This window comes from Lonchura striata, chromosome 10, assembly GCF_050655825.1.
Source record: "Lonchura striata isolate lonStrDom1 chromosome 10, ASM5065582v1, whole genome shotgun sequence".
Taxonomy (NCBI): Eukaryota; Metazoa; Chordata; class Aves; order Passeriformes; family Estrildidae; genus Lonchura; species Lonchura striata.
The window spans coordinates 6,286,648-6,314,621 of NC_140712.1; the positions used below are offsets into that span (position 1 = coordinate 6,286,648).

General features: G+C 47.8%; 1 protein-coding gene across 4 annotated transcripts; it reads left to right on the forward strand.

Moving 5' to 3' along the window:
- Positions 1 to 2: 2 nt before the first annotated feature.
- Positions 3 to 27,871, forward strand: EDC3 (enhancer of mRNA decapping 3). Of its 4 annotated transcripts, XM_085588513.1 has the most exons (8): positions 3 to 66; positions 2,292 to 2,387; positions 4,526 to 4,707; positions 7,519 to 7,832; positions 12,624 to 12,959; positions 20,963 to 21,116; positions 22,511 to 22,728; positions 24,744 to 27,871. In XM_085588513.1, the coding sequence occupies exons 3-8, from the start codon at positions 4,544 to 4,546 to the stop codon at positions 25,076 to 25,078; spliced, it is 1,521 nt and encodes a 506-aa protein (XP_085444639.1). In that variant the 5' UTR covers positions 3 to 66; positions 2,292 to 2,387; positions 4,526 to 4,543; the 3' UTR covers positions 25,079 to 27,871. The 4 variants fall into 4 exon arrangements, with proteins under 4 accessions (XP_085444639.1, XP_085444641.1, XP_077641967.1 ...); XM_085588515.1 differs by lacking the exon at positions 2,292 to 2,387 and having other exon boundaries at positions 22,462 to 22,728; XM_077785841.2 differs by lacking the exon at positions 2,292 to 2,387.
- Positions 27,872 to 27,974: the final 103 nt, after the last annotated feature.

A 27,974-nucleotide genomic window follows, 5' to 3' on the forward strand; every position in this document is an offset into this window, starting at 1 on the left:
TCAGGCGCAGCCGCTGAGGGGAGCGGCCGGGGCAGCGGCAGCAGCGGCGGCTGCGGGGCCGTGCGGGTGAGTTTGGGCCCGGCTCCGGGATTGCGGCTTCCCGCGTGCTCCCCGCGGTACCCGCCCGCCGCGGGGCCTGCCCGGCGTCGCGGCTCTCCTCCGCACGCCCTGCCTGCCCTTCGCCCGCGGTGGGCCCGGGGCAGGCCCGGCCGGGAGCTGTGCTCGGCTTTGGTCCCGCAGGGGTTAATCACGGCTGAAGCGCCGCGCTCCGCTGTGGGGTGCTGTGGGTGTTTTTGGGGGGACCTGGTCAGCTCGGGGGGACTCTGTGTGTGCCCATGGAGGTGCCCTGTGTTTGTCTCTGGGGAGGTCTGTTTGCTTTTGGGGGGTCTTCTGTTTTGGGGTGTGCTGGGGGTACATGGCGGGCCCTGTGTTCATTCCGTGGGGGTTCTCTGTGTTTATTTTTGGGAGTCCTGGTGTTTATCTATGGGGGTTCCTTGTGTTTATCCGTTGGGCGTTCCCTTTCTTTATTTTGGGGGTTCCCTATGTTTATCCATTGGGGGTCCCTGTGTTTATCCATTGGAGGTTCCCTGTGTTTATCCATTGGGGGTTCTCTGTATTTATCCATTGGGGGTTCCCTGGGTTTATCCATTGGGGGTCCCTGTGTTTATTTTGGGGGTTCCCTGTGTTTATTTGTGGGGTTCCCTGTGTTTATCCATGGGAGGGTTCCCTGTGTTTATCCATTGGGTGTCCCTGTGTTTATCCATTGGGGGTTCCCTGTGTTTATCCATTGGGGGTCCCTTTGTTTATTTTTGGGGGTTCCTTTGTTTATCCTTGGGGGGTTTCCCTGTATTTATTTTTGGGGGTTCTCTGTTTATCCATCACAGGCTTCCCTGTGTTTATTTTTGGGAGGGGGGGGTCCATGTGTTTATCCTTGGTGGGGGGGTGTCTGTTTCTTTTTGGCAGTTCCCTTTGTTTATTTTTGGGGCATTCCCTATGTTTATCCATGGGAGGGGTCTCTGTTTATTTTTGTGGGTTCCCTGTGATTATCCATGGAAAGTGTCTGTGGTTATTTTTGGGGTTCCCTTTGTTTATCCATGGGGGGATTCCTTTGTTTCTCCCTGGGGAGGTTCCCTGTGTTTATTTTTTTTTTTTGGGGGGGGGGTCCCCTGTGTTTATTTTTGTGGTTCCCTGTGTTTGTCCATGGGAGCGGGGTCTGTGTTTATCCATTGGGGGGAAGTCTGTGTTTATTTTTTGGGGGTTTAATGTGTTTATCCATGGCAAGGGGTCTGTGTTTATTTTTGGGGGTTCCCTGTAACTATCCATGGATAGCGTCTGTGTTTATTTTTGGGAGAGTTCCCTGTGGTTATTTTTGGGGTTCCCTGTGTTTATCCATGGGGGGATTCCTTTCGTGGTTATTTTTGGGGTTCCCTGTGTTTATCCATGGGGGGATTCCTTTCTTTATCCCTGGGGGGGTTCCCTGTGTTTATTTTTGGGGGTTCCCTGTGTTTATCCACGCAGGGGATTCCCTGTGTTTATGCATGCTGGGGGTCCCTGTATTTATTTTTGGGGTTCTCTATGTTTATTTTTGGGGTTTCTCTGTGTTTATCCATGGCATATCCCCATTTTCATTTTGGGGGTTCCCCTTTTTACCTTATGGGGCTGCTATTTTTGCCTATGGGGCTGGCTGAATTTACCTGTGGTAGCTCCACATGTTTTTAAATATTTACAATATTTATGTTATTTACAATATTTGGGATCCCTGTGTTTACCCATGGGGTTCCCTATATTTTCCTACAGCGACACAGCCACCCCTCTATTCCAACTCCAGAGTAGTTAAACTTATATTTGCACTCAAACATAGATTTACTTTTGGGTTTTCTGTGCTAAAAGGAGGCTCCTGTTTTTCAGAAGTGTCTGTGTAAGGTGCTGCTGTGTGCTGAGCTCCTTCCTGTGTTTCCTAAGGGAGATGAGAAGAAAGCAGGAAATGGAAGGAAGCTTTGGTTTCCCTGTGGTCCCCAGGGCTGTGTTATCTGTGTTTTGGGAGTGTTTTTATCAGCCACCTCCTTGGAATGCAGACATTGTCACCGTGGGTTAACATAAACACACAGCCACAGGAAGGACAGGAGCTGCTCCTCAGGAATTGATGGCTTTGTCACCAAATTTCACATTTTCTTCCCTTTGAAGCATCCCCTCTTTTCAGCCTCTGAAAGTTGGGGGAAGTGAGATTTTTTTTTTTCCCTCCTAATCCAAGTTGTTTTTTTTTTCCTTGTTTTCCTTTCCATGAGGCTCAGCTTGCAGAGAATCCAGCTGCCTCTTCCAGAAATGTGATTTATACATGGAAGTTGCTCTCCCTGGGCTGTCTGCCGTGTTTCTTTGTGCTGCTCACAGTAAATATCAAACATTCTCCCTCTTTGATTGCAGCATGAAAGGCAAATCTCCACATTTAGGAGCTTGTCATGTCTCCTGTTCTCTGTGATGCTCGTGAGCCTGTCACTGGGAAATCTGGGATCAAAGGAGCTCTTTAGCTGCTTCCAGCACTGTTGGAAACATCTGTCTAAACAAATTGGAGTTTTTCTCCCCTGGTTTTGACAGAACTTCAGTGCTGGCAAGGAGAAAAACTATTTTTAAAGTCATTTATCTAATCGTGGCACTGATGCTGCCTTTGCTGCTTTTATCCTGCGTTCCAGTTTTTGGGGATTTTTTTCACCCTTTTGTGTTTCTCTGTTGGTTGGGGTTCCCCTCCTGCCCTGTATCTCTGTTCCCCTAAAGATTTTGGTTTTCCTTTGCACGTGCAGAGATCAATCCAGAATATTCACAGGAGCTGTTCTGCTCCAGTGTCCACCTGCCAGAACTTCAGTGAGGGAAGTGAAGAGAAATTCCCAGTTTGAAATCACAGGGAGTGATGCCTTTTCCCAGCCTGGAAATGAAATGAGGGAAGTGAAGAGAAATTCCCAGTTTGGAATCACAGGGGGTGATGCCTTTTCCCAGCCTGGAAATGAAACTCGAGATAATTTTAGTAACGAGGTGATGTAAGAGCAGATTTTTATTTGAAACCTTTCAGGGGCTTTTGGGAACATCTTCTTCCATCACCTCTTAATAAAATGATCTTGAGTTTCATTTCCAGGTTGGAAAGAGAATATCCACAGGCAGGACAGAACAGTATCCACAAGAGGATATCCACAGGCAGGATAAAACACTAAATCTTTTTTTTGGGTTTTGAATTCAGCCAATCAAACAGAGATCTGCAGATCTTTATTTGAAGGCATTCAGGGACTTTCGTGAACATCTTATTTCACCTTACTAAAATGATCTTGAGTTTCATTTCCAGGTTGGGGAAAAGGCAAGAGGAGAATATCCACAGGCAGGATGAAACATTGAATATTCCTTTTGGATTTTGAATTCAGCCAGCCAAGCAGAGATCTGCAGATCTTTATTTGAAGGCCTTCAGGGGTTTTTGTGGTCATCTTTATTATATCACCTCTTAATAAATGATCTTGAGTTTCATTTGCAGGTTGGGAAAAAGGCAACAGGAAAATATCTACAGGCAGGACAAAACACTAAATCTTTTTTTATTATTATTTTGAATTCAGGTAGTCAAACAGAGATCTACAGATCTTTATTTGAAGACCTTCAGGAACTCTTGTGAACATCTTATATCACCTCCTTACTAAAATTATCTTGAGTTTCATTTCCAGCTTGGGAAAAAGGTAGTAAGAAAATATCCACAGGCAGGACAAAACATGGAATATTCCTTTTGGATTTTGTATTCAGCCTTGAATTCAACTAGTCAAACAAAGATCTGCAGATCTTTATTTGAAGGCCTTCAGGGGTTTTTGTGGACATCTTTTTTATATCACCTCCTTACTAAAATTACCTCTAGTTTCATTTCCAGCTTGGGAAAAAGGTAGTAAGAAAATATCCACAGGCAGGACAAAACACTGAATTCCTTTTGGGTTTTGAGCTCAGCCTTGAATTTGTTCGGTCAGACAAAGATCTGCCGTACAATGGGGAAGACAAAGCCCCACAATATACGTTTATAATTGTAAATGATTTTTATTACCCAGGGATTTCACTCTCCTGGGATGGCTGGGATGTCCTTTCCTCCCCAGCACACACAGAGGAGGCAGCAGAGCCTGGGAGGGCTGTGGCTGCTTGACGTTCCCCACCTCACACAGCCCCCTAAATATCAGCTAGCCCAGAGGTCTGAGGCTGTGAGGGGAGGAATATCAGGAGATGGCAAAGATTTCCCAAAGAGGCTCTTATCCCAAAATACGTTGGTTCAGCTCTCTTTATTCTGTGGTGTCCATGTGGAGAGTGAGGCAAAAGAGCACGAACAGGAAATGTCAGGGGTCTGTACAGACTTTGGGCAGGGTGGGCTTCCCTGGCTCTCCACGAGCCCGTTGGGGCAGGAAGGAGGGTCCAGGGTTATCTGATCAGAGTCACCGGGTCCCGGGGAAGGGGGCACAGAGTGCCCATGAGCTCACTGTAACACCTGCTGACTGAGGCTTTGTGCATCTCGTTGCAGCAGCTCTGTGCCAGAGCCATGGCCACGGACTGGCTGGGCAGCATCGTGTCCATTAACTGTGGAGAGAGCCTGGGGGTGTACCAGGGCAGAGTGTCAGCTGTGGATCAGGTCAGCCAGACCATCTCCCTCACACGGCCCTTCCACAACGGCGTCAAGTGCCTCGTGCCAGAGGTCACCTTCAGGTTAGTGCCTGCCTCGCCCCACTGCCTCTGCCTGGCGAGAAGATCTGCTGAGGAGGCCAGGAGCCTCCCCTGAAATGGGAAATGTCAACCCTCTCCCTCTGAGTTGTTGTTATTTCGGAATTACGGGGCTCTCAGGCAAAGATAAGATGTAAGCCATCTGTCCAACCTTAAAAACTGTCTACGAATCCATTTGTAGAGACTTATATATATCTTATATATATATATATCTTATATATAAATACATACTATATAAACTTGGTATAGAAATACTATATAAACCTTCTATCCAACCTTAAAAATTCTCTACAAATCCATTTGTAGAGAGTTATATACAAATACATACTATATAAAATTGGTATAGAAATACATACTATATAAAATCGGTATAGAAATACATACTATATAAAACTGATATATAAATACATACTATATAAAATCGATATATAAATACATACTATATAAAATCGATATATAAATACATACCTTATAAAATTGGTATATAAATACATACCTTATAAAATTGGTATATAAATACATACCTTATAAAATTGTTATATAAATACATACTATATAAAATTGATATATAAATACATACTATATAAAATTGATATAGAAATACATACCATATAAAATTGGTATAGAAATACGTACTATATAAAACAATATTAATATATAAATACATACTGTATAAAATTGGTATATAAATACATACTATATAAATTTTATATCTAAATACATATTGTATAAAATATGAATATATAAATACATACTATATAAAATTGGTATAGAAATACATACTATATAAAATTGGTATAGAAATACATACTATATAAATTTTATATCTAAATACATATTGTATAAAATATGAATATATAAATACATACTATATAAAATTGGTGTATAAATACATCCTATATAAATTTGATATATAAATACACACTATATAAAACAATGTTGATATCTAAATAGATACTATATAAAATAATACCGGTATATCAATACATACTATATAAAATTGGTATATATATATACACACTATCTAAAATTGGTATATAAATATATACTATGTAAAATTGGTATGGAAACACATCCTGTTTAAAATTGGTATATAAACACATGCTATGTAAAATGGATATATGAATACACACTATATAAAATTGGTGAATGCATCCAGTGCAACCCTTGTGTCAGCCTCACACACTCTGCATTGCATAGATTTTTACATTTGATTGAAAATTTTCATTTATAAAAGTGAAAGAATAATATTATTTATGTAGAATTTTAGTTATACTCTTTATCTATATATTATATAAAATATAAATTAAAAATATTAAGTTATGTAATATGTTAATCTATATGTGTAAATGTATAATGTATATAAAGATAGAATTTTATATAAGGTATAGAATGTATATCTATAATATATATTAAATGTTTTAATTATCTGTAATATATAAAATATATCTATTATATATTAGATAGATATATGTATTATATATATTATATTTTCTATTATATATTATATATGAATTTCCAATTTTTACTTATATATTTTACATATAGAAAATTGAATTTTAAAATAATTAGTATATGTAATCTATATTGTGTATAAATACATAATATATAATATATAATATATAATTTTAATTTCTAATTTTTACTTACATATTTTACATATAGAAAACAGAATTTTAAACTAACAATAGTGTAACATATTAATCTATAATATATAAAAATTAATAATATAGAAATATATAATACATTAATATCTATAATTTTAATTTCTAATTTTGTTTTTATATTTTACCTATAGAAAATATCTTTAAATAATATAATTAATATATAAATCTAGATTATGTACAAATATATAAGAAATATCAATATATATACTATCTATTTTTAATATAAAATATATAACACACGTATATTGCTTTTATTTAGAAGTTTTATTGATCTATTTTAATATTTTCAGGGTTTTTATTTGAATCCTGTTCAGTTGTAGCAGAGAGAGCTGAGGTGCTTTAGAAGCTTTGCCCACAGCAGTTCTTTCCCCCCAGTTCTTAACAAATACAAACAGGAGTCACTCCTCACTGCACATTTTCTGTCCCTGAAATGTTGCAGTGAAGGCTCTGATCTCTCATTTTTCATAACAGCGACTCCACCATGTCAATACTCTTCATTTTTTATTTTCCCTTGGATTTTGAGGAGAGAGGCTGGGGGAAGGGAGCAGGGGATGTGTGCAAGTCTCTGCTTTCCGCGTGGACAAACGCTGAGTTAAAGCTGGAAGAGCCCAATTCCTGACTTATGGCCTGCACTCAGTGCAAATGCAGAGCTTTATAATCACTCCTTTGTTGTCTTCTGGCTCGTGCCCAGTGCTGGATTAGGTTTTTTTAGACATTTTTTCTTTGGAAATGGGAAGTGTCCTCCTTGTCTGAGCAGGAACTGCACTGATCCGAAGGTGGCTTTCTGCAGAAATGGATTAAAAGTAATAGTAGCCTCCAGGCTGAGAGCAATTAATTAGCTAGGAACTGTTAAATTAATGCAAATTTCCGCAAAGGTCTGGGCCAGTTGCTTCCATTTCTTGCTTGACTGATTCCTCTTTAACTGCAGACGCTTTCAAACAAAATCCAGGTGCAATGCATCCTGAAGTGGCTGTTTTGTAGATTTGCCATTTAATGTGAACATTTTGATGTCTGTGTATGTCTGAGCATTAAAATCCGTTTATTCCCTTGTTTTAATCGATGATGGCATCGGGATGTTTTTCCTCAGGAGGTTTTTTCTCAATTCCTGATTTTCTGGTGCTGTTTTTAGGGCAGGTGACATCACCGAGCTGAAGATCCTGGAGATCCCGGGGCCGGGGGACAGCAGGCAATGCGGGGACTCGCAGCAGATGGACACGGCCGTGCCAGGGGTGGGCTGCCAGGTGGGACCCAGCCAGAACGGCACTGGCAAGGTGCTGAAGAAGCCCATGTCCAGCAGTGCCCCCCAGAACATCCCCAGGAGGACAGACATGAAGAGCCAGGACATTGTCATCTCCCCACAGCAGCAGTGCTCCAAGAGCTACATGGACCGACACATGGAGACGCTGAGCCAGTCCAAAGGCTTCCGTCGGAGGCACAATTCCTGTGAGTGTGGGGCTGGCCTGGAGCCTTCCTGCTCCTCCAGCATCTTCCCTTCTCCACCAAACTTTGCTGGGAACTTCCCCGGCCCACCTGGGGGTTGTTTTGAAATAGAGTATATTTCTGAGCCCACCTGAAAGGTGGGTTGTAGTCAGGTGGGGGTCAGTCTTTTGTTCCTGACAGAACTGGAGGGCACAGTCTTAAATTTGGATGTTTGGGAAAAGCTTTTTACGGAAAGAGGGGTAAAGTACTGAATTTGTCTGCCTGGGGAGGTGGTGGAGTCACCATCCCTGGATGTGTTTAAAACAAGACTGGATGTGGCACTCAGTGCTGTGGTCTAGTTGTGGTGGTGATAGGTCATGGCTTGGACTCGATGATCATAAAGGTCTCTTCCATCTTAGTGATTCTGTCTGTGTAGAAAATGTCTACTGCTGTCAGAATCTGAGCTATTGATGATCCTGAGATTGTAGAAAGTCTCTGTCCTTCTGCCCCACTGCCAAAGCAGAAGCCATAATTGGTCTGTGCTGGTTTCCAGGTTGTTTATTCTGTTTATCTCTCACATGTTCTGCTGCCCTGCCCAGCTCTGTCCTGCAGGGCAGCGTGTGGGGCTCTGCCCTCAGTGGGATGTGACAAACATTAAATACCAGAAACTCCCTGGGCTGCATTTACAAGAACGTGCCAATATCTGTCACCTACGTTGGACAGTGTGTCCCCAGCCTGAACCAACAGAAAAATGCCAACACCACAGTGGAACATGGAGGGCATGGAGAAGGAGAAAAAGGACAAGGCACACCCAATTTCCTCCATCTTGTCCCCTTTGGACCCCTCATCTAGAATCCTAAAATTTTACTTTTGCACCTGTGCCACACTTAATTATTACTGATATCAACCACTCAGAGCTGGTAATTCACCCTGTAAGATTGAAAACTCTTTTCCATGGAGAGAGATCACAGCCAGTGTCTCTGGGGGCTCTGTCCAGGGGGGTTCCTGACCCCTGCCAGGGTCCCAGGGCAGCCAGAGGAATGCTCTGGATTCCCACATAATGCCAGTTCTAAAGATTTCCTCCTTTTGCTATTTGAGGATTGCCCAGCTTCCAGCCTTTTCCTCTAAAAGGAGCTGCAAACAAACTGCAATATGATCCTCGGGTGGGAGGAGAACACAGTGGGTTGTAGCAGCTCAGTGTTGTGTTTGCAAGGATCCTCCAGGAAAACATGCAGTGAGACTTTCCCCCACTGCTTTGTCTTTCATGATTTTAAGACTTCCTGAGGCAGCAGTGAGAGTTCAGGCTTAATGGCTTTTTTTCCTGCTTTATTTAACCTCTTGCTTTTTAAATCTCCTCAGGCTTTTCTATTTAAGGCTTCTATACCCATAACCTATTACAACATCACTCTGTGCATAACTACAAATGGATTTTGGCTGTGTTGTTAAAAATACAAATCAATGAGGGTGATGTAAGATACAATCAGAGCATCCCAAAGTCACACATCTCTTATTTTTATTTCTCTTGATAAAATCTTCAAAATTAGGCCACAACTGGCTTTGTTCACTTTTTTCCTCAAAGCCTCCTGAGCTATCTTCCTTTCCAGACCCTCATAACTCCTGAAATTTTAGTGTACATCCAGCATATTTCCAGACTTAATTGTTGAAGCCTTGGTATGCATCCAGAATAATTCCATTATTTCATTTTTTCCCTCCCTTTGCAAAAGAAACAAACCAAGGTGGGCCAGGCCAGTGAAACAGCTGTAAGGCTGTGTTTTTGGAGAGAAATTCCTAAACCTCTGGAAATCTTTTTCCCCCACCACCAAGTGGGAGATTTTTAACCCTTCCAGGATGTCTGGTAAACTTGGGGTGAGCAGAGTTAGGTGTTGTCGACTTCACCCCACAAACAACTCATGTTAGGTTTACATGAGCACAACAGGTCACTTTTACAGGCTTTGAGGCAGGTTGAGCAAGGTCCTGGTGTAGATTGTTAGCTTGGGTTCATTTTGGAATACAGAAGGGATGTCTTACCCTGCAAAATGTGTGTATTTGGAGAGCTGGGTGAGTGATGTGTGAGTTTTGGGAGGGGGATGGAGTTGGGCCTGGCTTTGTGCAGGAGTGCAGGGAAGAATGGGCTGAGATGTCATCCAGAGCTTGTGTCCTACAGCTGAAAGTTGCCCTCTGGTTGGCCCCTAGCGTGCCAAGTGAGGGCCAGAATTCCCCTTTGGAGCCCTGGTGTGCCAGGAATCAATGAACAACAAACAGCAGTGCAGGTTTCCCAGCAATGGCTCTGCTGGCACCGGGCTCGTGGTGCCGGGGCTGGCAGCAGAGCCTCCCACAGGGATCTCTCAGGAAGGCAGCCAGCTCGCTGGAGACTTTGTTTGCTTGTGTGCTGTACATGAAAGGGTTGTTTTTCCTTAGAAACAAAAAAAAAAAAAGCCCGGGAAAGATTGTTTATCTTGTGAGGGAGGTGCTTTTCTGTGTGCCAGCTTGGAGCAGGGCAGAGCACTGGAAGCTGTGATCCAGAAGCAGCTGGAATAGGAGAGCTGCCTTTCTGCAGCCTGACTTTGCTTTTCTCCCCTTGCCCTTTTTTTGCCTCTTTTCCCTGAGCAGAACCAGCTGCTGCTTTTTCCTGTCTAGAAGGAGATGCTTGGAGAAGAACAGCTCCTAACTTTTCTCCCAGCTCGTTAAGAGGCCTGTGCCACGTTCTGTGTGACTCTTTTGGGGGCTGTGGCGTAGCCAGGGCAGAGCTGTGTGGGTCAGCAGCATTGCAGAGCTCAGGATGGGTCAGGGAGCTGCCCCAGCACGTTTTGATGAGTTGGACTCCTGGCTCCCATTCTTTGTGGCTGCAGGGAGCTTTGCAGCCATTGTTCTCCAGCTCTTCTGGTGCAGCTCTTTATTCCATCAGCATTCCATGCTCACATCAGCTGCCCCTGTCCCACTGGACAGCCACTCTGAGGTTTGGGGCAGCTGAGGGGAGTGTGGAGCTGTTTGCAGAGGGGTCTGGCAAGGAGTGGGACAGGAACAGCCTGAGCTGGCCAAACTCTTGATGCTGACACGAGCAGCAGGCTGGCGTTGCCTCTGTGGCAGGGTGGGCTCCAGCTTGTCCACCTGAACCCTGAGAGTCCCTTGGCTTCTGCTTGAGCTGCAGTTCCTGAATCCTGGGAGAGCTTGGGCCCCTTGTGTTTGCATTCCTCATCTTCTTCCTTCAGAGCACTAGCTGTGGCTGTGATTCCAGCAGTGGCAGCTTAGTTCCAAACCAAATCCTGTCCAGCTTTGTGTCACCTTTGGTTTGGGAGCCCTTTATCTGGGACAGAGTGGAAGCTGGTACCAAAAGCTTTCAAAACCATGCACATAAATGAGTGGTTGCAGTGTGCTTACTGCAACTCTCCTTCCTGGGAAGCCTTACCCTTTCCCCTCTCCTAAATCCTGTTTTGTCCCCACAGTGCTGCAATTCTGCTGTCTGTCCTTCCAAGACAAAAGGTGCATTATTATTTGAGAAGGATGTTTGGGGTTTTTGTTCTTAATAGGGAGTGGTTATTCTGCAAGGCCTGGCAGATTTAGGATCTTGCTGTGGGGACTGGGAAAGCGTTCAGGTTAGTTCTTAACCAGTTCTTGAGAAAAACCAAGCCCCACACTGTCTGAAATAAATCCTTGCTGGGGCAATGAGTCTCTGCCTGGAAATAAACCGGGTACACCTCCTCAGCAAATCACATTTCAGCATGACTGCAGTTAGACATGCTGAAACTGGACTTGTAAGGCGACAGGAAGGGTGCTGGTGCAGTTTGTGCCTGTTGCAAATCTTCTGGGATGTTTGAAAATCTCCTTGGATGGCTTGAAATTTTGTTTCTGTCTTATCCAACTGATTCTCTCCAACTCATTTGTATAAATCCCTCAAAAAGGGGATTGTCTTAAACAACAGAGTATGGTTTAGTAGAGCAAGAGCTCTGGCTTGATAACTTACTCCATCTGTTGGACACTGTAGGTGATTCCTGTAACTGCAGGAATTGGCCTGAAATGTTTTCTAGTAATTGCAAATGTGACACTGGCAAGGACAAACAGAATGATACTGTCTGGACCTGAAGGACAAAGGAAGAAATAAGCAAGTAAAGGATATGTTGACCTCACAATTGTGTATTTGCATCAGTTCTCCATCTCCAGCCCTAAGGAGGAGGCTTTCATCAGTTTCACACCAGAGAATTTGAGCTTTCCCAATGACTTGTGATTGGAAAGAAGTGTATCCCAAAACACAAGGTAATGAGTAAGGAGAGTGAAACAGGAATGAGGCAGTGGACTGTGTGTCACATCACAGAAATTACATCAAGGTTGAAAAAAAAAGAGATCCTTTCTATTCAGGTTTGAAGTTCTTCTTAAAGATCATTAATAGGGAAGAAAACACCTACAGTAGTTTCCGAAATTTAGGGGAGTTCCAAAAAAGGGCCTGGGTCACACACCTGCTTGAACATGGGAAAACTCCAGGGTCAGAGCTGATTACCTTGCCACTGATGTGGCAGTGGGATTAAATAAACCCTGAAGAAACACCTTTTTTGCTACTGTGGGCGAACCTGTTTTTCTAACCTGGCAGGTGGGAAGCCCCTGAAAGTCTCTTTGCTGATGCTCTATTTCCTATTGCTGTTCTGTTTTCTATTTGACCTTCTATTTTCTGCTGGCTTAGCTGAGCATGAGCGATGTGAGCTCCATGGCGAGTACCCCTTGAGTGAGTGGATAAGCAGGAGCTCCATTTCCCACAAAATGTGCTGAGAAAATGCCTTTTTCCCTTTTAGGGCACTCTCCCAACTTGCTTTTCTTTTGGCTTAGGGTCGTCCAGCAGCCGCCACCCCAACCAGGTGACGCCGAAGAAGAGCGGCCTGAAGAACGGGCAGATGAAGAGCAAGGACGACGAGTGCTTTGGGGACGACATCGATGAAATCCCAGACACTGATTTCGATTTTGAGGGCAACCTGGCCCTTTTTGACAAGGCAGCTGTGTTTGAGGAGATCGAGACTTACGAGAGGAGGAGCGGCACCCGCTCCCGAGGGACCCCCAACGAGAAACCCGCCCGCTACCGGCACGACGAGAACATCCTGGAGTCGGAGCCCATCGTCTACAGGAGGATTGTGGTACCCCAGAACCCCAACAAGGAATTCTGCACGGGTATGTTCCTCACCAGGACCCAAACTGCTGCCTTTGGGGGCCCACACGGTGGAGTTTTGCTGTGAGGCGTCAGCTTAATGTGGGCAAGCGAGGTTCACGTGAGGTTGGGTTTGTGTGTCCACACACAGCCTTTCTTTGCAGTGTTTCTGAGATAAATACCCCGAGAGGGCAGCAAAGTTGCTCCAGCAGGCAGCAAAGCTCATGGCTGGGAACTGAGTCAAGAGGTGTTTGAGTTCTGCTTTGATTTCAGTAGCATGGGGAACCCACGTGGACTCAGAAGAGGGACAGAGGGATGGGTTCAGGATTTGTGCTTTCATGGTTTCAGGAGATTTCCTGTGCTTCTGGCACTCCTTGGGTTGTAGCTCTCCATTTCTGCATGGGTTTAAATATACTTCATGTAAAAAGGACTTAGAGCACATTTAGTCCAAATTCCAGGTAACTTTAGTCTCCTTGGGATATCTTGCTTTTGATTTTAAGCACTTGTAAAATGTGGGAGTGAAGGAAATTGGCATTCCAGGAACATTTCCGCATCAGAATAAAATCAGATATCAGCTCTTCTTGCAGGGACTCAAACCAACTGATATTCTGGTAGCCTGAGCAGAAGTGTGAGCAGCTCCTTGGGCTGTCATTCGTCCTCTGCCTGGAAATTCCATCTGGGGTGTGAAACGCTTCAGGGTAGGAAGCTGATGGATTTGTAGTGATTTGCTGCTTCTCAGTTTTGAAAAGTCTTTTTTTTTTTAATGATTCTGGTGTATAACAATGTCCTAGTTCTCCATTTCTGTCATTCCTCTTCCTGGTGTCCCGTTCTGCTCTCGGGTGGGAGGAGAACACAGTGGGTTGTAGCAGCTCCGTGTTGTGTTTGCAAAGATCCTGGAGGAAAAGTGAAAGAAACATGCAGTGAGACTTTCCCCCACTGCTTTGTCTTTCATGATTTTAAGACTTCCTGAGGCAGCAGTGAGAGTTCAGGCTTAATGGATTTTTTTTCCTGCTTAATTTAACCTCTTGCTTTTTAAATCTCCCCAAGCTTTTAGCATCTCTCTGTGGAAGAAGCCACACTTGATTACCCCTGTGCTGTGTGAATAAGCACCTCTTCATTTTCTGTGTGATTTCCTGTCTATCTTGTGGGTTTTTCCAAATTTTATACTTGTCAATCCATCTTCCAGCTGGCTTGTTTGAGAGGAGACAGGGCCTCTGTGGATGTCTAGTCTGGAACAAAAGCTAAACCACTTTTGGCAGCCAATCTGAGCAGGATGGCTGATAGGGGATTCTAGCAGCAGAATTCCTGGGGGGAAAACCACCATGCACTGAGCAGTGAGTAAATTCAGGGGTGGAAACCCAATCCTGTTTGCTGCACTCCCAGTGCTTTGTTTAGCAGCTGGAAGGAGGATGCTGAGCTGTAGGCAGCCTGCCTCTCAGTGGCTCAAAGAGCAGCTGGAGTGATTCAATGAGTGCCAAGAGCTCCAAAAGCCTTTTTGGTTTTGGATGTGTCTGTGGCAGGATTCTCCCTGCAGAGTTGTTTCTGGTTTCCTGAGGGAAGCTCTCCTTGCAAAAAGCACTTCCTAGTTCTGACAAAGCACTTCTTTCTCTTGTTTTGTTGTTTTTTTTTTTTTCACCCTGGGCCAGTCTGAGAGATGATTGTGTTAACAGAGACAGTGAGACAGTGATTCTCTCTCTGCTGCAACAGCACAAAACTGATGCTGGGGATTGGCAGGGAGTTCATATCCAGCTCTTGGCACTGTGGGATCCCTGTCTCTGGATCCCTGCCTGCTTTTTATGCCATGGAGGTAGGGGGGTAACCAGGATGGTTTTACAGAGGTAAAACCACACTGATGGCAGTTTTGAGTCAAAGACTCACCTGCAGGACTTCCAGCCTGGGATTTTACTGCTGGCTGAAGGAACTTGGTGTGAGTAGGATAAACACTTCAGTCCACTGGGATGCTTTTCTGAGAGCTGGTTTTGTGGAGCTAGGCTGACAAGTAAAACACTTGTAAAACAACCCTGTGTGTTAGAAGTGAGCAGGGAATGAAGAAGGTGGGAATCTGTTCCAAGCAAAAGTGAAAACCTGGAGCTAATAGATTTACCAGGTGATTGTGGCTGAGCTAAGTCCATCCCTGGGACTCCACATGTGAATCCCTCCTAAATACATCGCCAGTCTCACAGGTTTGGGCTGGCTGCTGTTGAACTGTCTCTTTATTTACTGGGAAATGTAACAGCTTGGCAAAAACTGCCTCCCTGGAAAGGCTGATCCTTGCATGAGTGTGAGCTGCCTTTTTCTACTTCCAGAGAATTTCAATGTGTGTTGTCTCTGATTCTCCTGTTGGCACTAAAACTCCTGTGTTTGAACATCTCTGTGTTTTGGGAGCAGGTCCTTCAGCAGAGTGCAGGAGTGTTGGAGCTCAGAGGGGTTTGCAGGAGGGTCTCCTCTTCAAACAACCCTTCCTTCACAGTGAGGCAGAGCTTTGTGCCAGGATCAGAGGCTGGGTGTGCTCTGAGGGTGATGCCCACAGTGTGGCTTTCCCTTTCTCTGACTTTTCTCTTATTTTATCTCCTTCATGATATGAATATTGAATGTCTGAAGTGTTCTGGGCTGCTTTGAGAAGAGTGAAAACGTCCACTCTCCTCAAGTTTGCTTCAGGAGCAAACAGAGTGGGCCTGGGGCCGAGTCCCTTTGTCCCTCTGGCAGTTTTTTTTTGCTCAGCTGGAGGGAATTGTGCACTAATGCTGGGAGAGGCTCACACTGGAAGGTCAGCCAGAACTGTGGTGGGATTTGCTGTAATTAAAAACAGTGATGATGATGAACAAAAGCAGCTTTAAGGTTGTGTTGTGTTTGTGAGGGGCAGCAAACGTGTTTGGCTGAGTCTGCAGGCAGGTGGTTCCAGCTCTAGCAGCAGCAGAAGGCAGCAAGGAATGTCTCCTGTGCCTGGTGTGGCCAGGAGCTCCAGACACTGGGAGGCTCTGGAGCTGGAGCTGGGATTCCTCATTGCCAAAGGAAAGAGCTGATGATGTCAGGACAGCTTGCAGGAACTGCTGAGTCCAGTTCTACCTGAGCCAGTGCCTGGATTTATTTTAGCAGAGAACTAGAGAGCTGCTGAAATGGCCACGGGAAAGGATGGGATCCAACACCTGAGTTCCTCTAGTGTCAACCCTCTCCTTTTTCTCTGCCACTGCAGGCTTGGTAAGCATTTGGGCATCCCAGCAACATTACAGGGCTTGTTTGGGGAAAAAAAATCCCTAATTTTTAGCTTCTGGAAGGTTAACTCACTCTTCTGCTGGCTTGGGATTTTTTTATCCACCCAGTGTCACTCTGCATGTCACAAAACTGTTCAGTCTATATCTGCCTTGTGGGTTGGTTTTGGTTGGGTTTTTTTGTTTGTTTTTTTTTTGTTTTTTTTTAGTTTTTTTTCGAGGCAGCTGTAAAATACAGCTTAATTTATTTAATATTAAAAGGCCTGGGCTAATTTATTTTATTGCCTTCATTAACAAACAATAAAGATGCCCTGTCCAACCCAAACATAATTATAAGTTGGCAGAGCTTCAGTTTTCAGTTTTGTGGCAGCGGTGTTATTGTTTGTGGCTTGACACGTCGCCTCCTTGATTGCTCTGTGCCAGAGTTTGTTTAACTCCCTGGGCCTGCTTTGGATGAGCCAGTCTGACTGGTTGGACCTTGCGTGAGGGCAGAGAAGGGAAATTCTCCTGGCACCTCAGCCTGCTCCTGAGAGGGAGCAATTAGCACAGGCTGGCGTGCTAAATGCCACTTCAGCAGTGCCTCACATTAACCCTGGTGGCAGCCAGCCCATGCTAAACGCTGTTCCAAGCACAAGTGAAAACCTGGAGCTGACAGAACTTTCCAGGTGATTGTGGCTCAGCTAAATCCATCCCCGGGACTCCACATGTGAATCCCTCCTAAATACATCGCCAGTCTCACAGGTTTGGGCTGGCTGCTGTTGAACTGTCTCTTTATTTACTGGGAAATGCAACAGCTTGGCAAAAAGTGCCTCCCTGGAAAGGCTGATCCTTGCATGAGTGTGAGCTGCTGGCTGAGGGGAGGATGTGCAGGGACACAAGGTCTGGGCAGAGTTCAGGTTGGCACGCAGAGTTCAGGTTGGCACGCAGAGTTCAGGTTGGCACGCAGAGTTCAGATTGTCTGCTCTGCCCTTCTGCTTCAGGGACTTGGCACTGTTGGGGTTACTTGGTGAGTCTTTAACGTGTGAAAGTCTCTTTTTCCCTAGCCTGGCTGCTGAAGAAAAGGTTGAAGCTGAGTTTTTAAGGTTGTTTATTTTTTCTTATCTATTATAGTTTCTTTTTGACCTGCCCAGGTCTAGCTGGTACAGAAGCCATGCCAGTCTCCCTCTGGCTCTGGGTGTCTCTCACATTATATACCCAAAATTATGTGTACCATGTTTACAGTTCCATACCAATGCCTAAAATCCACGTTGGACAGTGTGTCCCTATCCTAAATCAATAGAAAAGTGTCACCATCACAGCGAGGCATGGAGGACAAAAGGAACAGGAAGAAGGTTAGGACACTCCCGAATCCCTCTGTTTTATCTCCTGAATTACATTCTAAAAAAATCTCAAAGTTCTACTTTTCTGCCCCGTGTCAATTTTTCTGTTAACATTACTGAAACCCTTTTGGCTTGTAATTCCTCATGTAAGGTTGGCAGCCTCTGCCATGGGCTAAAATGGAATCCACAGGTGTTTGTGACTTGCTGCCAAGGTCCCTGGGCTCTTTGCCAGGGGCTCGGGGCATGGGGGGCAGCCAGAGGGGTGCTCTGGACTCCCACAGGTCCAACCTTTAAGCAGATGGAGCAAAAGTAGAGTTTGGGATCTGCCTTTTTTGGGGTCAGCAGGACCAAGTTTGGATCACTCATTCCAAATCTTCCCCACACTCCCCCAGATCTTGGAAACCAAGGAGCAGTGGCAGAGCAGGGCCTGGCAGCGTGGCACAGCAGGGCTTGGGTGGCACAGGGCAGTGGGCAGGTGACATTGGCATGGGCATGGTGAAAAATCAAACCCCACAATTCCAATAAGGATTTGTAGGGAATAGGTTTGTTTATTCACAGGTGTCGGGACTCATTGCCCTTTCATGTACATGAGTACCTCTGAGAACTCCCGATCCTTTTTTATTACCTTTACTAATTTCCATATGCATCGAATTTCACAATCGGCTGATGTATATTCATTCTGCTGATTTCACATTGTATTACAGCTGTTGGAATCTGTGGTATTGATGACTCCGAGATTGAAGAAAGTCTCTGTCCTTCTGCCCTATTGTTAAAGAAGTCATAATTTGTTTGTGTTGGTTTTTAAGGTTGTTTATTTTTGCTTATTTATAACATGTTCTGCTGCCCTGCCCAGCTCTGTCCTGCAGGGCAGCGTGTGGGGCTCTGCCCTCAGTGGGATGTGACAAACATTAAATACCAGAAACTCCCTGGGCTGCATTTACAATAACGTGCCAATATCTGTCACCTACGTTGGACAGTGTGTCCCCAGCCTGAACCAACAGAAAAATGCCAACACCACAGTGAGACATGGAGGGCATGGAGAAGGAGAAAAAGGACAAGGCACACCCAATTTCCTGCATCTTGTCCCCTTTGGACCCCTCATCTAGAATCCTAAAATTTTACTTTTGCACCTGTGCCACACTTAATTATTACTGATATCAAACACTGAGAGCTGGTAATTAATCCTGTAAGATTGCAAACTCTTTTCCATGGACAGAGATCACAGCCAGTGTCTCTGGGGGCTCTGTCCAGGGGGGTTCCTGAGCCCTGCCAGGGTCCCAGACCTGCCAGGGATGTTTGTTTTTAGGGATGTTTATCATGGTTTTTTAGTTCGGTTGATTGGTGATTTTTGGGGTTTATTCTGAGGGGGTTTTAGGTATTTTGGGGGTTTCTGGTTTTTTGTTTTGGTTTCTCTTTTGTTTTTTGGGTTTTCTTACGGGTTTTGTATGTTTTTGGGGTGTTTTGTTTTTGGTTGTTTTGTTTTGGATTAAATGTATAGAGATGGTGTTTTGTCTCTGAACTTGTTTATTGTTTTTATCTATATTACAGTCTTAAAAGCTGTGAGTTCTACAGCATTTCATTAACAAGTTATAAAATGGCTCAGAATCTATCTCTACAAGGTCTTTTAAGGAAAAACTAATTAAGAAAATGACACTTAAATTATTTTTACTTTTAACTTGATAACTAATTACTTGTGTCTTGTAATGTGGACTTCTCTGTTCAGTTATATAATACTACTTAAATTCATGAAGAAGGACTAGGCACTGCCTTTAAACTTCTGTCTTAGCTTTATATTACTGTATTTTAAAATATATTACTATATATTAAAACTAATATATCACTGTATTTTAAAACTTTAACTTTTCTACTATGTGATATTACACATTTCTATTTAAACTACACACTTATAACCTCAGTGTTATCAATTCATTTTGGAAACCTTCTCTCAGCTTGAGGTCAAATGCAGTGTTCTCTTGAGTGTGTGTGTCTTTCAGCGCAGAAAATCTGAATTTCTCAGCATGCAGGGATCCAACACCCCCCAGGATGTGCAAAACCTCCCATTTCTGCTGGAGCTTGCCTGGCTGGCTGGTGCCTTGGTTTGAACACAGGAGTCTGCTGAGGAGGGCAGGAGCTCCCCTGAAATGAAAATGTCAACCCCCTCCCTCTGAATTGTTGTTATTTTGGAATTAAGGGGCTCTCAGCAAAGATATGGGAATAGGAATAACAGCTCTTTACTGGGAAAATTAAAAATACAAATGCAATAGTACAAAAAAAAAGAAAACAAAGCAGTACAGAGTCAGCAATGCACTGCCTGTGCCCCCTGGCACTGCCTGTGCCCCCTGGCACTGCCTGTGCCCCCTGGCACTGCCTGTGCCCCCTGGCACTGCCTGTGCCCCCCTGGCACTGCCTGTGCCCTGGAACATTTCCCCATCCCTCTCACATTCCCACAGCTCTTTCCCAGCAGCACAGGCAGCCCCAGCCCAGCTGGGCTACCAGGAGCACCCAGGGGGCCACTGTCCCCCCCAGACAAAGGCCGAGGTGCCAAGGGCAGTGTGAGGGTGACCCAGGGCTGCTGAGCACGGGGGACGCTGGAGGAGAGATGCCGATGGGGGCACTGAGCTCCCCCTTTTTTCCTGATGTTTCCTGATGCAGGCATTGCTTTTAGTCCTCGGCCTCTTTGCTCCGTGCTGCTCCTCCTCTGCCTGAGTGGGAGCTGGGAATTCCTGGGAAGAGAAGGAGCTGAGAGCTGCTCCAGCTCTGAGGCCATCCCCTAAGGGGGTGGCACAGCTTGTCCAGAGAAGCTGTGGCTGCCCCTGGCATCCCTGGAAGTGTCCCAGGCCAGCCTGGACAGTTCTCAGCACTTTACAAAACCTCTCATGTTGCTTTTCTCTTGATCCAAACGCTGGAGCATTTCCCAGCTCGCTAGCCCGGGCTCTGCAGAGCACCTGGCAGGTGTTTTTCTGCCGAGTTTATCCTTTGAACATTTATTTCCCTGCTGCCTCTGTGTGCTGTGATCCAGCTGTTGGGTCTGGAGCAGCCCTTCTGGCATGGGAACACCCTCCAGCAAATGTGGGATGGCTTGTTTTGCTGTGATCTTGGGATTTTGGGGACCAGTGTCAGGAGGCAAAAACTATCCAGGCTTTTTTTGGCACTTCACAGCTGCTCTTCTGACTTTCACAGCGCTCAGGAGCACTTTATGATGGGTTAAAACACTGTTGGCCTGGAGACCATTAAGAAAAACCTTAATATTCCATCTGTAAGTCCCAAAGGCTTTCTCAACCCTTGTGTTACTAAAATTTCCCGTGGAGCTTTTGCAGAAGTGTTATTTTAAGCCAGCACTTGTGTTAAGCTGTCTCTGCCTCGCTGAGAGTAATTTGGATTCGTTTGTCGGCCTGGGAAGGAGCGTGGGTGAGCAGTTAAGGAGCCTTTTCCCTGCCACTCTGCTGAGGTGTCTGACTGTCCCCGTTTGTGCCTCCCTCCCCTGTTTCTGCCCCCCAGACTCGGGGCTGGTGGTGCCCAGCGTGTCCTACGAGCTGCACAAGAAGCTGCTGGCGGTGGCCGAGAAGCACGGGCTGACCCTGGAGAGGAGGTTGGAGATGACAGGGGTGTGTGCCAGCCAGATGGCCCTGAGCCTCCTGGGGGGGCCCAACAGGTACAGCTGGGGCCTCTGTGGGGAGGGAAGGGGCTGGCAGAGCCCTCTCAGCTCGCTGCTGCCACTTTTGGCCCTTGGCTCACAGACAGAGCACAGCTGAGATTTTCCTTCCCCCTCGCTGGGGGTTGTCTGGGGAGCTGAGCTTTGCACAGGTGCTGCCTGAGGTGCATGGAGCCACTGCAGAATGTGTGATGAGCTCCCTTCTGCACAGAAAGGAGCCTTCCCTTTGCTGGTTTGGCACGTTGCAATGTCAGTGTGTCAATAAAATTTCAATGTGTCATAATTTCACTGTCAGTGGAAGCAGCCTGTGAGAACAATGCTGTGCTAACTCAGCTTTTCAGGCATGTGCAGCTCACCTGAGCACATCCTGCTCTTTGCAGCAGCTTTGGAGTGCACTCAGTGCCTTTTGCTGGCTCCTCAAGAGCTCTGCTTCCGTGGCTGTTGCTGTGGGCAGGAACTGCACCTGTGTTTTTGTGCTCTTGATAGCTGCTCCAGATTATTTGCTTTCAAAAAGAAAGGTAACCCTTCAGTCTCCATCTGCTTATGCAGGAGTGCTTTACCAGGACCTGATTTCTTACTCAGGAGCTCTTTACCAGGATCTGATTTGTTATTCAGGAGCTCTTTACCAGGACCTGATTTCTTACTCAGGAGCTTTTTGCCAGGACCTGATTTGTTATTCAGAAGTTCTTTACCAGGACCTGATTTGTTATTCAGGAGCTCTTTACCAGGACCTGCTCACTTGATGGAGAGCACTGACTGATGGCACACTGGCAGCTGAAATTCCTGCTGCCAGCCCTGATGCCTTCCAGGCCAAATTCACTTTATTGTGCAGTTGATGAAGCTTAGGGAGTAGAAATAATTTTTCTTTTTTAATTGTGACTCCTCTGATGGGGAAGCTCACCTCAAATTTTTAGCTTTCTCCTACAATCCTTGGGATCTTGTGCTCTCAGCTGTGGGTGCAGGAAAGGGCAAGAGAAGGCTGGAACAACCTTCAAGTATCTGAAGGGGCCTATAAGGAAGCCAGAGAGGGTTCATCAGGAACTTAAAGAGAGGAGATTTATGTTAAATATGTGGAAGAAATTCTTCCCTGTGGCTGCTCCATCCCTGGGAGTGTCCACGGCCAGGTTGGAGCAGCCTGGGGTAGTGGAAGGTGTCCCTGCCCACGTGGGTGACCTTTTTAGGTCCCTTCCACCCAAACAAGTCTGAGCTTCTCTAAGCATGCAGGCAGAGCAGCGGCAGCACCACAAGAGGATGTGGGTTGTTTGGAGAGCGGTGGCAGATTTGCAGAGCACCTGGCAATTTGCATTTATGGTTTTTTTTAAGTTTTTTTTTTTTTCTCGTGCAGGAAGAAGTTGGGGTTTGCTCACAGTCCCTGTTTTTTGGCTGTGTTTCAGACTGAACCCCAAGAACGTGCACCAGCGGCCCACGGTGGCGCTGCTCTGCGGGCCCCACGTGAAGGGCGCCCAGGGCATCAGCTGCGGCCGCCACCTCTCCAACCACGACGTGCACGTCATCCTCTTCCTCCCCAACTTCGTCAAGATGCTGGAGTCCATCACCAACGAGCTCAACCTCTTCAGCAAGACACAGGGCCAGCAGGTGTCCAGCGTCAAAGGTGAGTGGCCAAGCAGGGCTGGCTTTCTCTAGGGGAGCAGGGCTGGCTTCTCCTGGGGGAGCAGGGCTGGCTTTCTCTGGGGGAGCAGGGCTGGCTTCTCTAGGGCTGGCTTTCTCTGGGGGAGCAGGGCTGGCTTCTCCTGGGGGAGCAGGGCTGGCTTCTCTAGGGCTGGCTTTCTCTGGGGGAGCAAGGCTGGCTTCTCTAGGGCTGGCTTCCTCTGGGGGAGCAGGACTGGCTTTTCCTTGGAGAGCAGGGCTGGCTTCTCTAGGGCTGCCTTCTCCTGGGGGAGCAGGGCAGCTTCTCTAGGGCTGGCTTCTTCTGGGGGAGCAAGGGTGGCTTCTCTAGGGCTGGCTTCTCCAGGGAGAGCAGGGCTGGCTTCCTGTGGAGGAGCAGAGCAGCTTCTCTAGGGCTAGCTGCTCTAGGGCTGGATTCTCCAGAAGGAAGGGTGACTTCTCTAGGGCTGCCTTCTCCTGGCTTCTCCAGGGCTGGCTTCTCTTAGGGGAGCAGGGCAGCTTCTCTAGGGCTGGCTTCTCCTGAAGGGACAGGGCTGGCTTCTTCTGGGGGATCAAGGGTGACTTCTCTAGGGATGACTTCTCATGGAGGAACAGGGCTGGCTTCTCTGGGGGGAGCAGGGCAGCTTCTCTAGGGCTAGCTTCTTCCAGGGAGAGCAGGGCTGACTTCTCATGGAGGAGCAGGGCTGGTTTCTCCTGGGGGAGCAGGGCTGGCTTCTTCTGGGGGAGCAGGGCTGGTTTCTCCTGGGGGAGCAGGGCTGGCCTCTGCCCGCTGCCCTGGCACCATCTAGTGGCACTGGCACGCCTGGGTGGCTGCCCAGAGGCTGCGGGGACAGCTGGCACTCGGAGCCTCACAGAGCAGTGCTTGTGCTGCCAGGGATGTTTCCGGTGGAACAGGTCAGGAAGAGCTGCTGCATGGAGCTGTGGTGGTGGGATAAGGGGCTGCCTTGTTCAGCCTGCTGGAGCTGGGAGGGAAGGAGTGTCCAGCTGCTGCTGCAAAGCAGGAGCCAGCTCTGCTGAGCCACTTGCAGCAGCTGTCAGGATTCCCAGTTCAGTATTCCCTGCAATAAGCAGCTCCTGGGAAAGTGCTGGCTTCTGCTTAGCACTTCACCAGTTGTTTTCCAAGCTGCTTCAGTTGAACTTCTGGGGAGAAACAAAGCTGGGAGTTAGGGCTGTGCTGTGCTGACAGAGCTACTTGCCTATTATAAAATATTGTAAAAGGTTGGAACAGGTTTTGCAGAGCAGCTGTGGCTGCCCTGGATCCCTGGAAGTGTCCAGGGCCAGGCTGGACGGGGCTCGAAGCACTCTGAGATGTGGAAGGTGTCCCTGCCTATGGCAGGGGGTGGGATGAGATGAACTCTAAGGTCCTTCCAACCCAAACCATTCCATGGTTTTGCACAAAGGACTTTGTGATCCATCAGGTGAAGGAATGCAGCAGGTGAGAGTGACAGCGCTCTGTGGGGCAGGCAGCAGTGTAGCACAGTTGGTGTATTCCAAAAGCCAGCCTTATTTTCACCTTGTGGAATAGAAAATGGTCCTTTCTGGTGGACAGAGAGCCCCACTGCTCCCTGGGCTGCCTGCACTGGTGAGTCAGTGGCACTGCTCACTGGCTGAGGTCCCTGCCAGGCTGGGGATGTCCCTAGAGAGCTGTTCAGGATGGGTCTGTGTGGGGGAAGGATGGCAGCAACAGCAGGTGAGGCCAGGCTGTGCAGAGAGAGTGGAAGCCAAACCCCAGATCTGCTGGTAGATTTGTACATCTAGATTTGTGTATATTTGTATATATCTGTACTTTTCTATCCGGATCTCCTGAAGGACATGTTTGGCTTCTGTGCAGCCTGAGCCTTCCCACCTCGCTCCACTTTGCACTGCAACACGGTTTTGCTTGTCTTTGTACTCATTTGGCCCTTCTGAAGGTCCTGGTTTGCCTCCTGTGCTCCTTGTTGTGTATCCTGATAGAGCAGCAGTTGTAGTGAATTTGGTGCCCTGTGTGTGCGTTTCTTCCAGACCTCCCAGACACCCCGGTTGACTTAGTGATCAACTGCCTGGATTGTCACGAGAATGCCTTCCTGAGGGACCAGCCTTGGTACAAAGCCGTGGTGGACTGGGCCAACCAGAACCGAGCCCCCGTGCTGAGCATAGACCCCCCCATCAGCGAGATGGAGCTGGGCATCGACGCCAAGTGGTCGCTGGCCCTGGGGCTGCCGCTGCCGCTGGGCGAGCGCGCCGGCCGCGTCTACCTCTGTGACATTGGCATCCCCCAGAAGGTCTTCCAGGAGGTGGGCATCAACTACCACTCGCCCTTCGGCTGCAAGTTTGTCATCCCCCTGCACTCCACTTAGAGCCCGTGCAGCCCCTGGCTCCCAAGGGAGAGAGGAGGAGCTCTGTGAAAGCCAAGCTGTGTGCTGGATCCCGGCCGGTCGACTCTGGTGACGCCTTAAACGAGGGGAAAAGAAAAAAAAAAAAAAAGGATGTGAAGTTCTGGAGGGTTTCGCCTTCTGGAAGAAACGCTGTGTACTTAAAAAGAAGAAAATGGGATAATCGTAAAATGGAACAAAAAAAAAACAACAAACAAAAAAAAAAGGAGGAGGAAGAGGAAGCGAATTGTTCCTGCAAAGCTGTTTTCATTCTCTCCTGCTGTGGGATGAAGGAGCGTGCAGGACCGTGGTGTCTGTCCCCTGCTGCTGCCCAGCCCTGGCTGGCACATGGTACAAATAAGGGTGCTTTGGAGCTTCGAGATGTTTCATGTCCTTCTGGTTGGCTATTCCCAGCAAGGACGTCCTGGTGGGAACAGCACCCCTTGATTGTGTAGAAATCCCTTGCTTGAATGGAGGGAAAATCTCATTTGGTTCCCATGTTGGTTTTGACTGCCCCATGCCTGTTTTGTGTTCCAGAAGGCAGCTGTAGCTCCCTCTCCTTCCCAGCCGGTCCTGCCCCTCACGGAGAGGGTTCCCTGTTTGGAGAGCTTGTGCCAGGAGCCAGGGGCTCCCACATGCTCTGGGAGCACTGATGTCCTTCCTCAGCTAGGCCTTATTGTTTCTGTACCGTTGGCTTTTCTTTGTTCGCTTCGTGGCCGAAGCCCAGCTCTGTGGGGTAGAGGCCTGCTATGGAAAAGAACTTTTCCAGCGTCCTCCTGGGGTTTGGGGTTGTTTCCTTTTGTTCTTTCTCCGTGCTGACCCAGCCCCAGGGCTGGGGGAGTGGAGTAGGGCAGGGCAGGGCTGCTCTGGGGTTCTTGGGTGCTGTGTGCTGCAGGTGATGTTTGGGGTGAGCTCCCCTGTCCTTTCAGCATCCCTGCTACATTTGCTATGGTTTGGGAAGCAGCTCACGGATCTCTTCATTCCCATCCGAGTCAAAGCCTGTGTGTGGGGCGGGCTTGGCCTGAGGAGGGGTTTGGCTCCTGTCTGCTGGCAGCAGAGAGGGTGTGGTGGGAGCTGCTGTGCTCCTGGAGGGCCGTGCCAGAGATCCTGGGCGGGATTTCCATCAGAAATCTGCTCCGCTGTGCCGTGCCTGGCCAGAAACGTGGAGTTATCCTTTCCTGTGTTCCTTTTGCTGGCCTGGGTGCAGTGCCCGGGGCAGGGACGAGCTGAGGAGCCACCAGCTCGCTGGCTTTGGCAATCGGCTTGGGCACCCGGAGCTGCTCCTCGGGAGGAGCTGGGCATGTGGGCAGTGCTGGAGCTCTGCTGGGAGCTCTGCTGGGAGCTGGGGCTGCGGGCAGTGCTGGAGCTCTGCTGCTCCTCTCACCTTCTCCCAGCCCATCCCAGGGCTCCTGCAGGCTGCTCCACCTCACCCAGCCCTGCCCTGGCACCCGGGAGAGCTCCGGGCGCTGCCTCTGTGCCCGGATCCCTTGGGAGGCTGAAGCACAGGGACCAGTCCAGGTGGGACCCACGGCTTGTGCCCCGAGCTGGGGCTTTAGTCGGGCACTCCTCTTTCCTTTCCTGTGTTGGGACAAAGGCAGGGCTGCCAGAGGAGCAGGGCAGAGCGTGCCCTGCTCGGAAGGAAGCGATTTCTGGCTCTGGCCTGGCAGAGTGGAGGGCCCAGGAGGCTGCTGAGCCCCGGGCTCACCCCGAGGTCTGCCCCCCCTGCACGTTGCCATATCTACCTCAGCAGGACCAGGGGCTGTGCCCTGGCTGGCTGCAGCCCTGGCTCCCCCCTGCTGCTCTCGGGGGGCTCTGCCCTCCATCCTGTGCCCCACGGTTCAGCCCCAGCTGCGGGGGCTCCGACTGGGACAGCACAGCAGCGTGGTGGTCGCTCACAACACAAACACAAGGTTTCCCTCTGCCTTTCTTGGTTTTTTGGCTGTTTCCTTGGATCTTCACCCGGGAGCAGCAGCGGGTTAAAAAGGTTCTTGCTGTAGTCAGTGTTAGCTTTAGTCCCCTTACTTTCACTCTCTTTGCTCAAGACACTCAGTAGGAGACTTGCTGTTTCAATTTCTGCTTTCTGCAGGCTTTTCCTGCCCTTTCTGGGCTTGGCTGTTGAGCTGTAGCTTGTACACACGGAGCAGGGCAGGGATAGTCCAGGCTGCAGCTGCCCTGCCTGGAAGGCACTGGGGCAGGTGATGGTGTTTTTGCAAGGATGGAGCTCTGGGAAGCACCAAGGCCCTGGTCGTTGCCAGCCTTGAAATGCTTCCCCAGGTCGAACTAAAAAAATAAAGTGAACAGTGTTGCACGACAGGAAGACTCAGTCCTGGTGTAGGGAACGGGATTCCCAGTCCCAAATCCGTGCAGGGCACAGCAGGCAGCGTGGGGCTGTGCTCGCTGCCTGCTGGATTTGGGTGTTTGGCTGTTCTTCCTCTCACTGCAGATGTTTCTTGGCTTCACACACCTGGAATGTGAGGTACCAGCTCTTCTGGGAGACCCAGAACGGGCTCCTCACCGTCACCACGGTGCCGGAGTCGATTCCAAGAACGGAGCACTGCTGTAGCTGTGTTTGGGATAGTTCCCACCCCACCTGCCCCAGCACACAGCAGCTGCCCCTGGGGGCTGCTCTGGGCCCGCTGTGGTGACGAGGTGACAATCACCGCGCCTGGCACTGCTTGGTGACCCCACTGGTGACCTGATGTTTGTACTGACCAATTCCTGCCACTGCCCACTGCGGGGGGGACCACGCCCTGAAATAAAGTGCAACTCTTCATGTGTGCTGCTGTGTGCAGATGTTTATTTGTCTGCTCTCCTTCTAGAACCTTCTGCAGCCAGGGCAGCCACCGGGCCACTCCCTGCACCGATTCCAGGTGACTTCACC

Coding starts and splice junctions, on each gene's coding strand:
- EDC3 (XM_085588513.1), top strand. CDS start 4,544: ATGGCCACGGACTGGCTGGGCAGCATCGTGTCCATTAACTGTGGAGAG. Junction 7,833..12,623: donor CCGTCGGAGGCACAATTCCT/GTGAGTGTGGGG, acceptor CTTTTGGCTTAG/GGTCGTCCAGCAGCCGCCAC. Junction 12,960..20,962: donor CAACAAGGAATTCTGCACGG/GTATGTTCCTCA, acceptor TCTGCCCCCCAG/ACTCGGGGCTGGTGGTGCCC.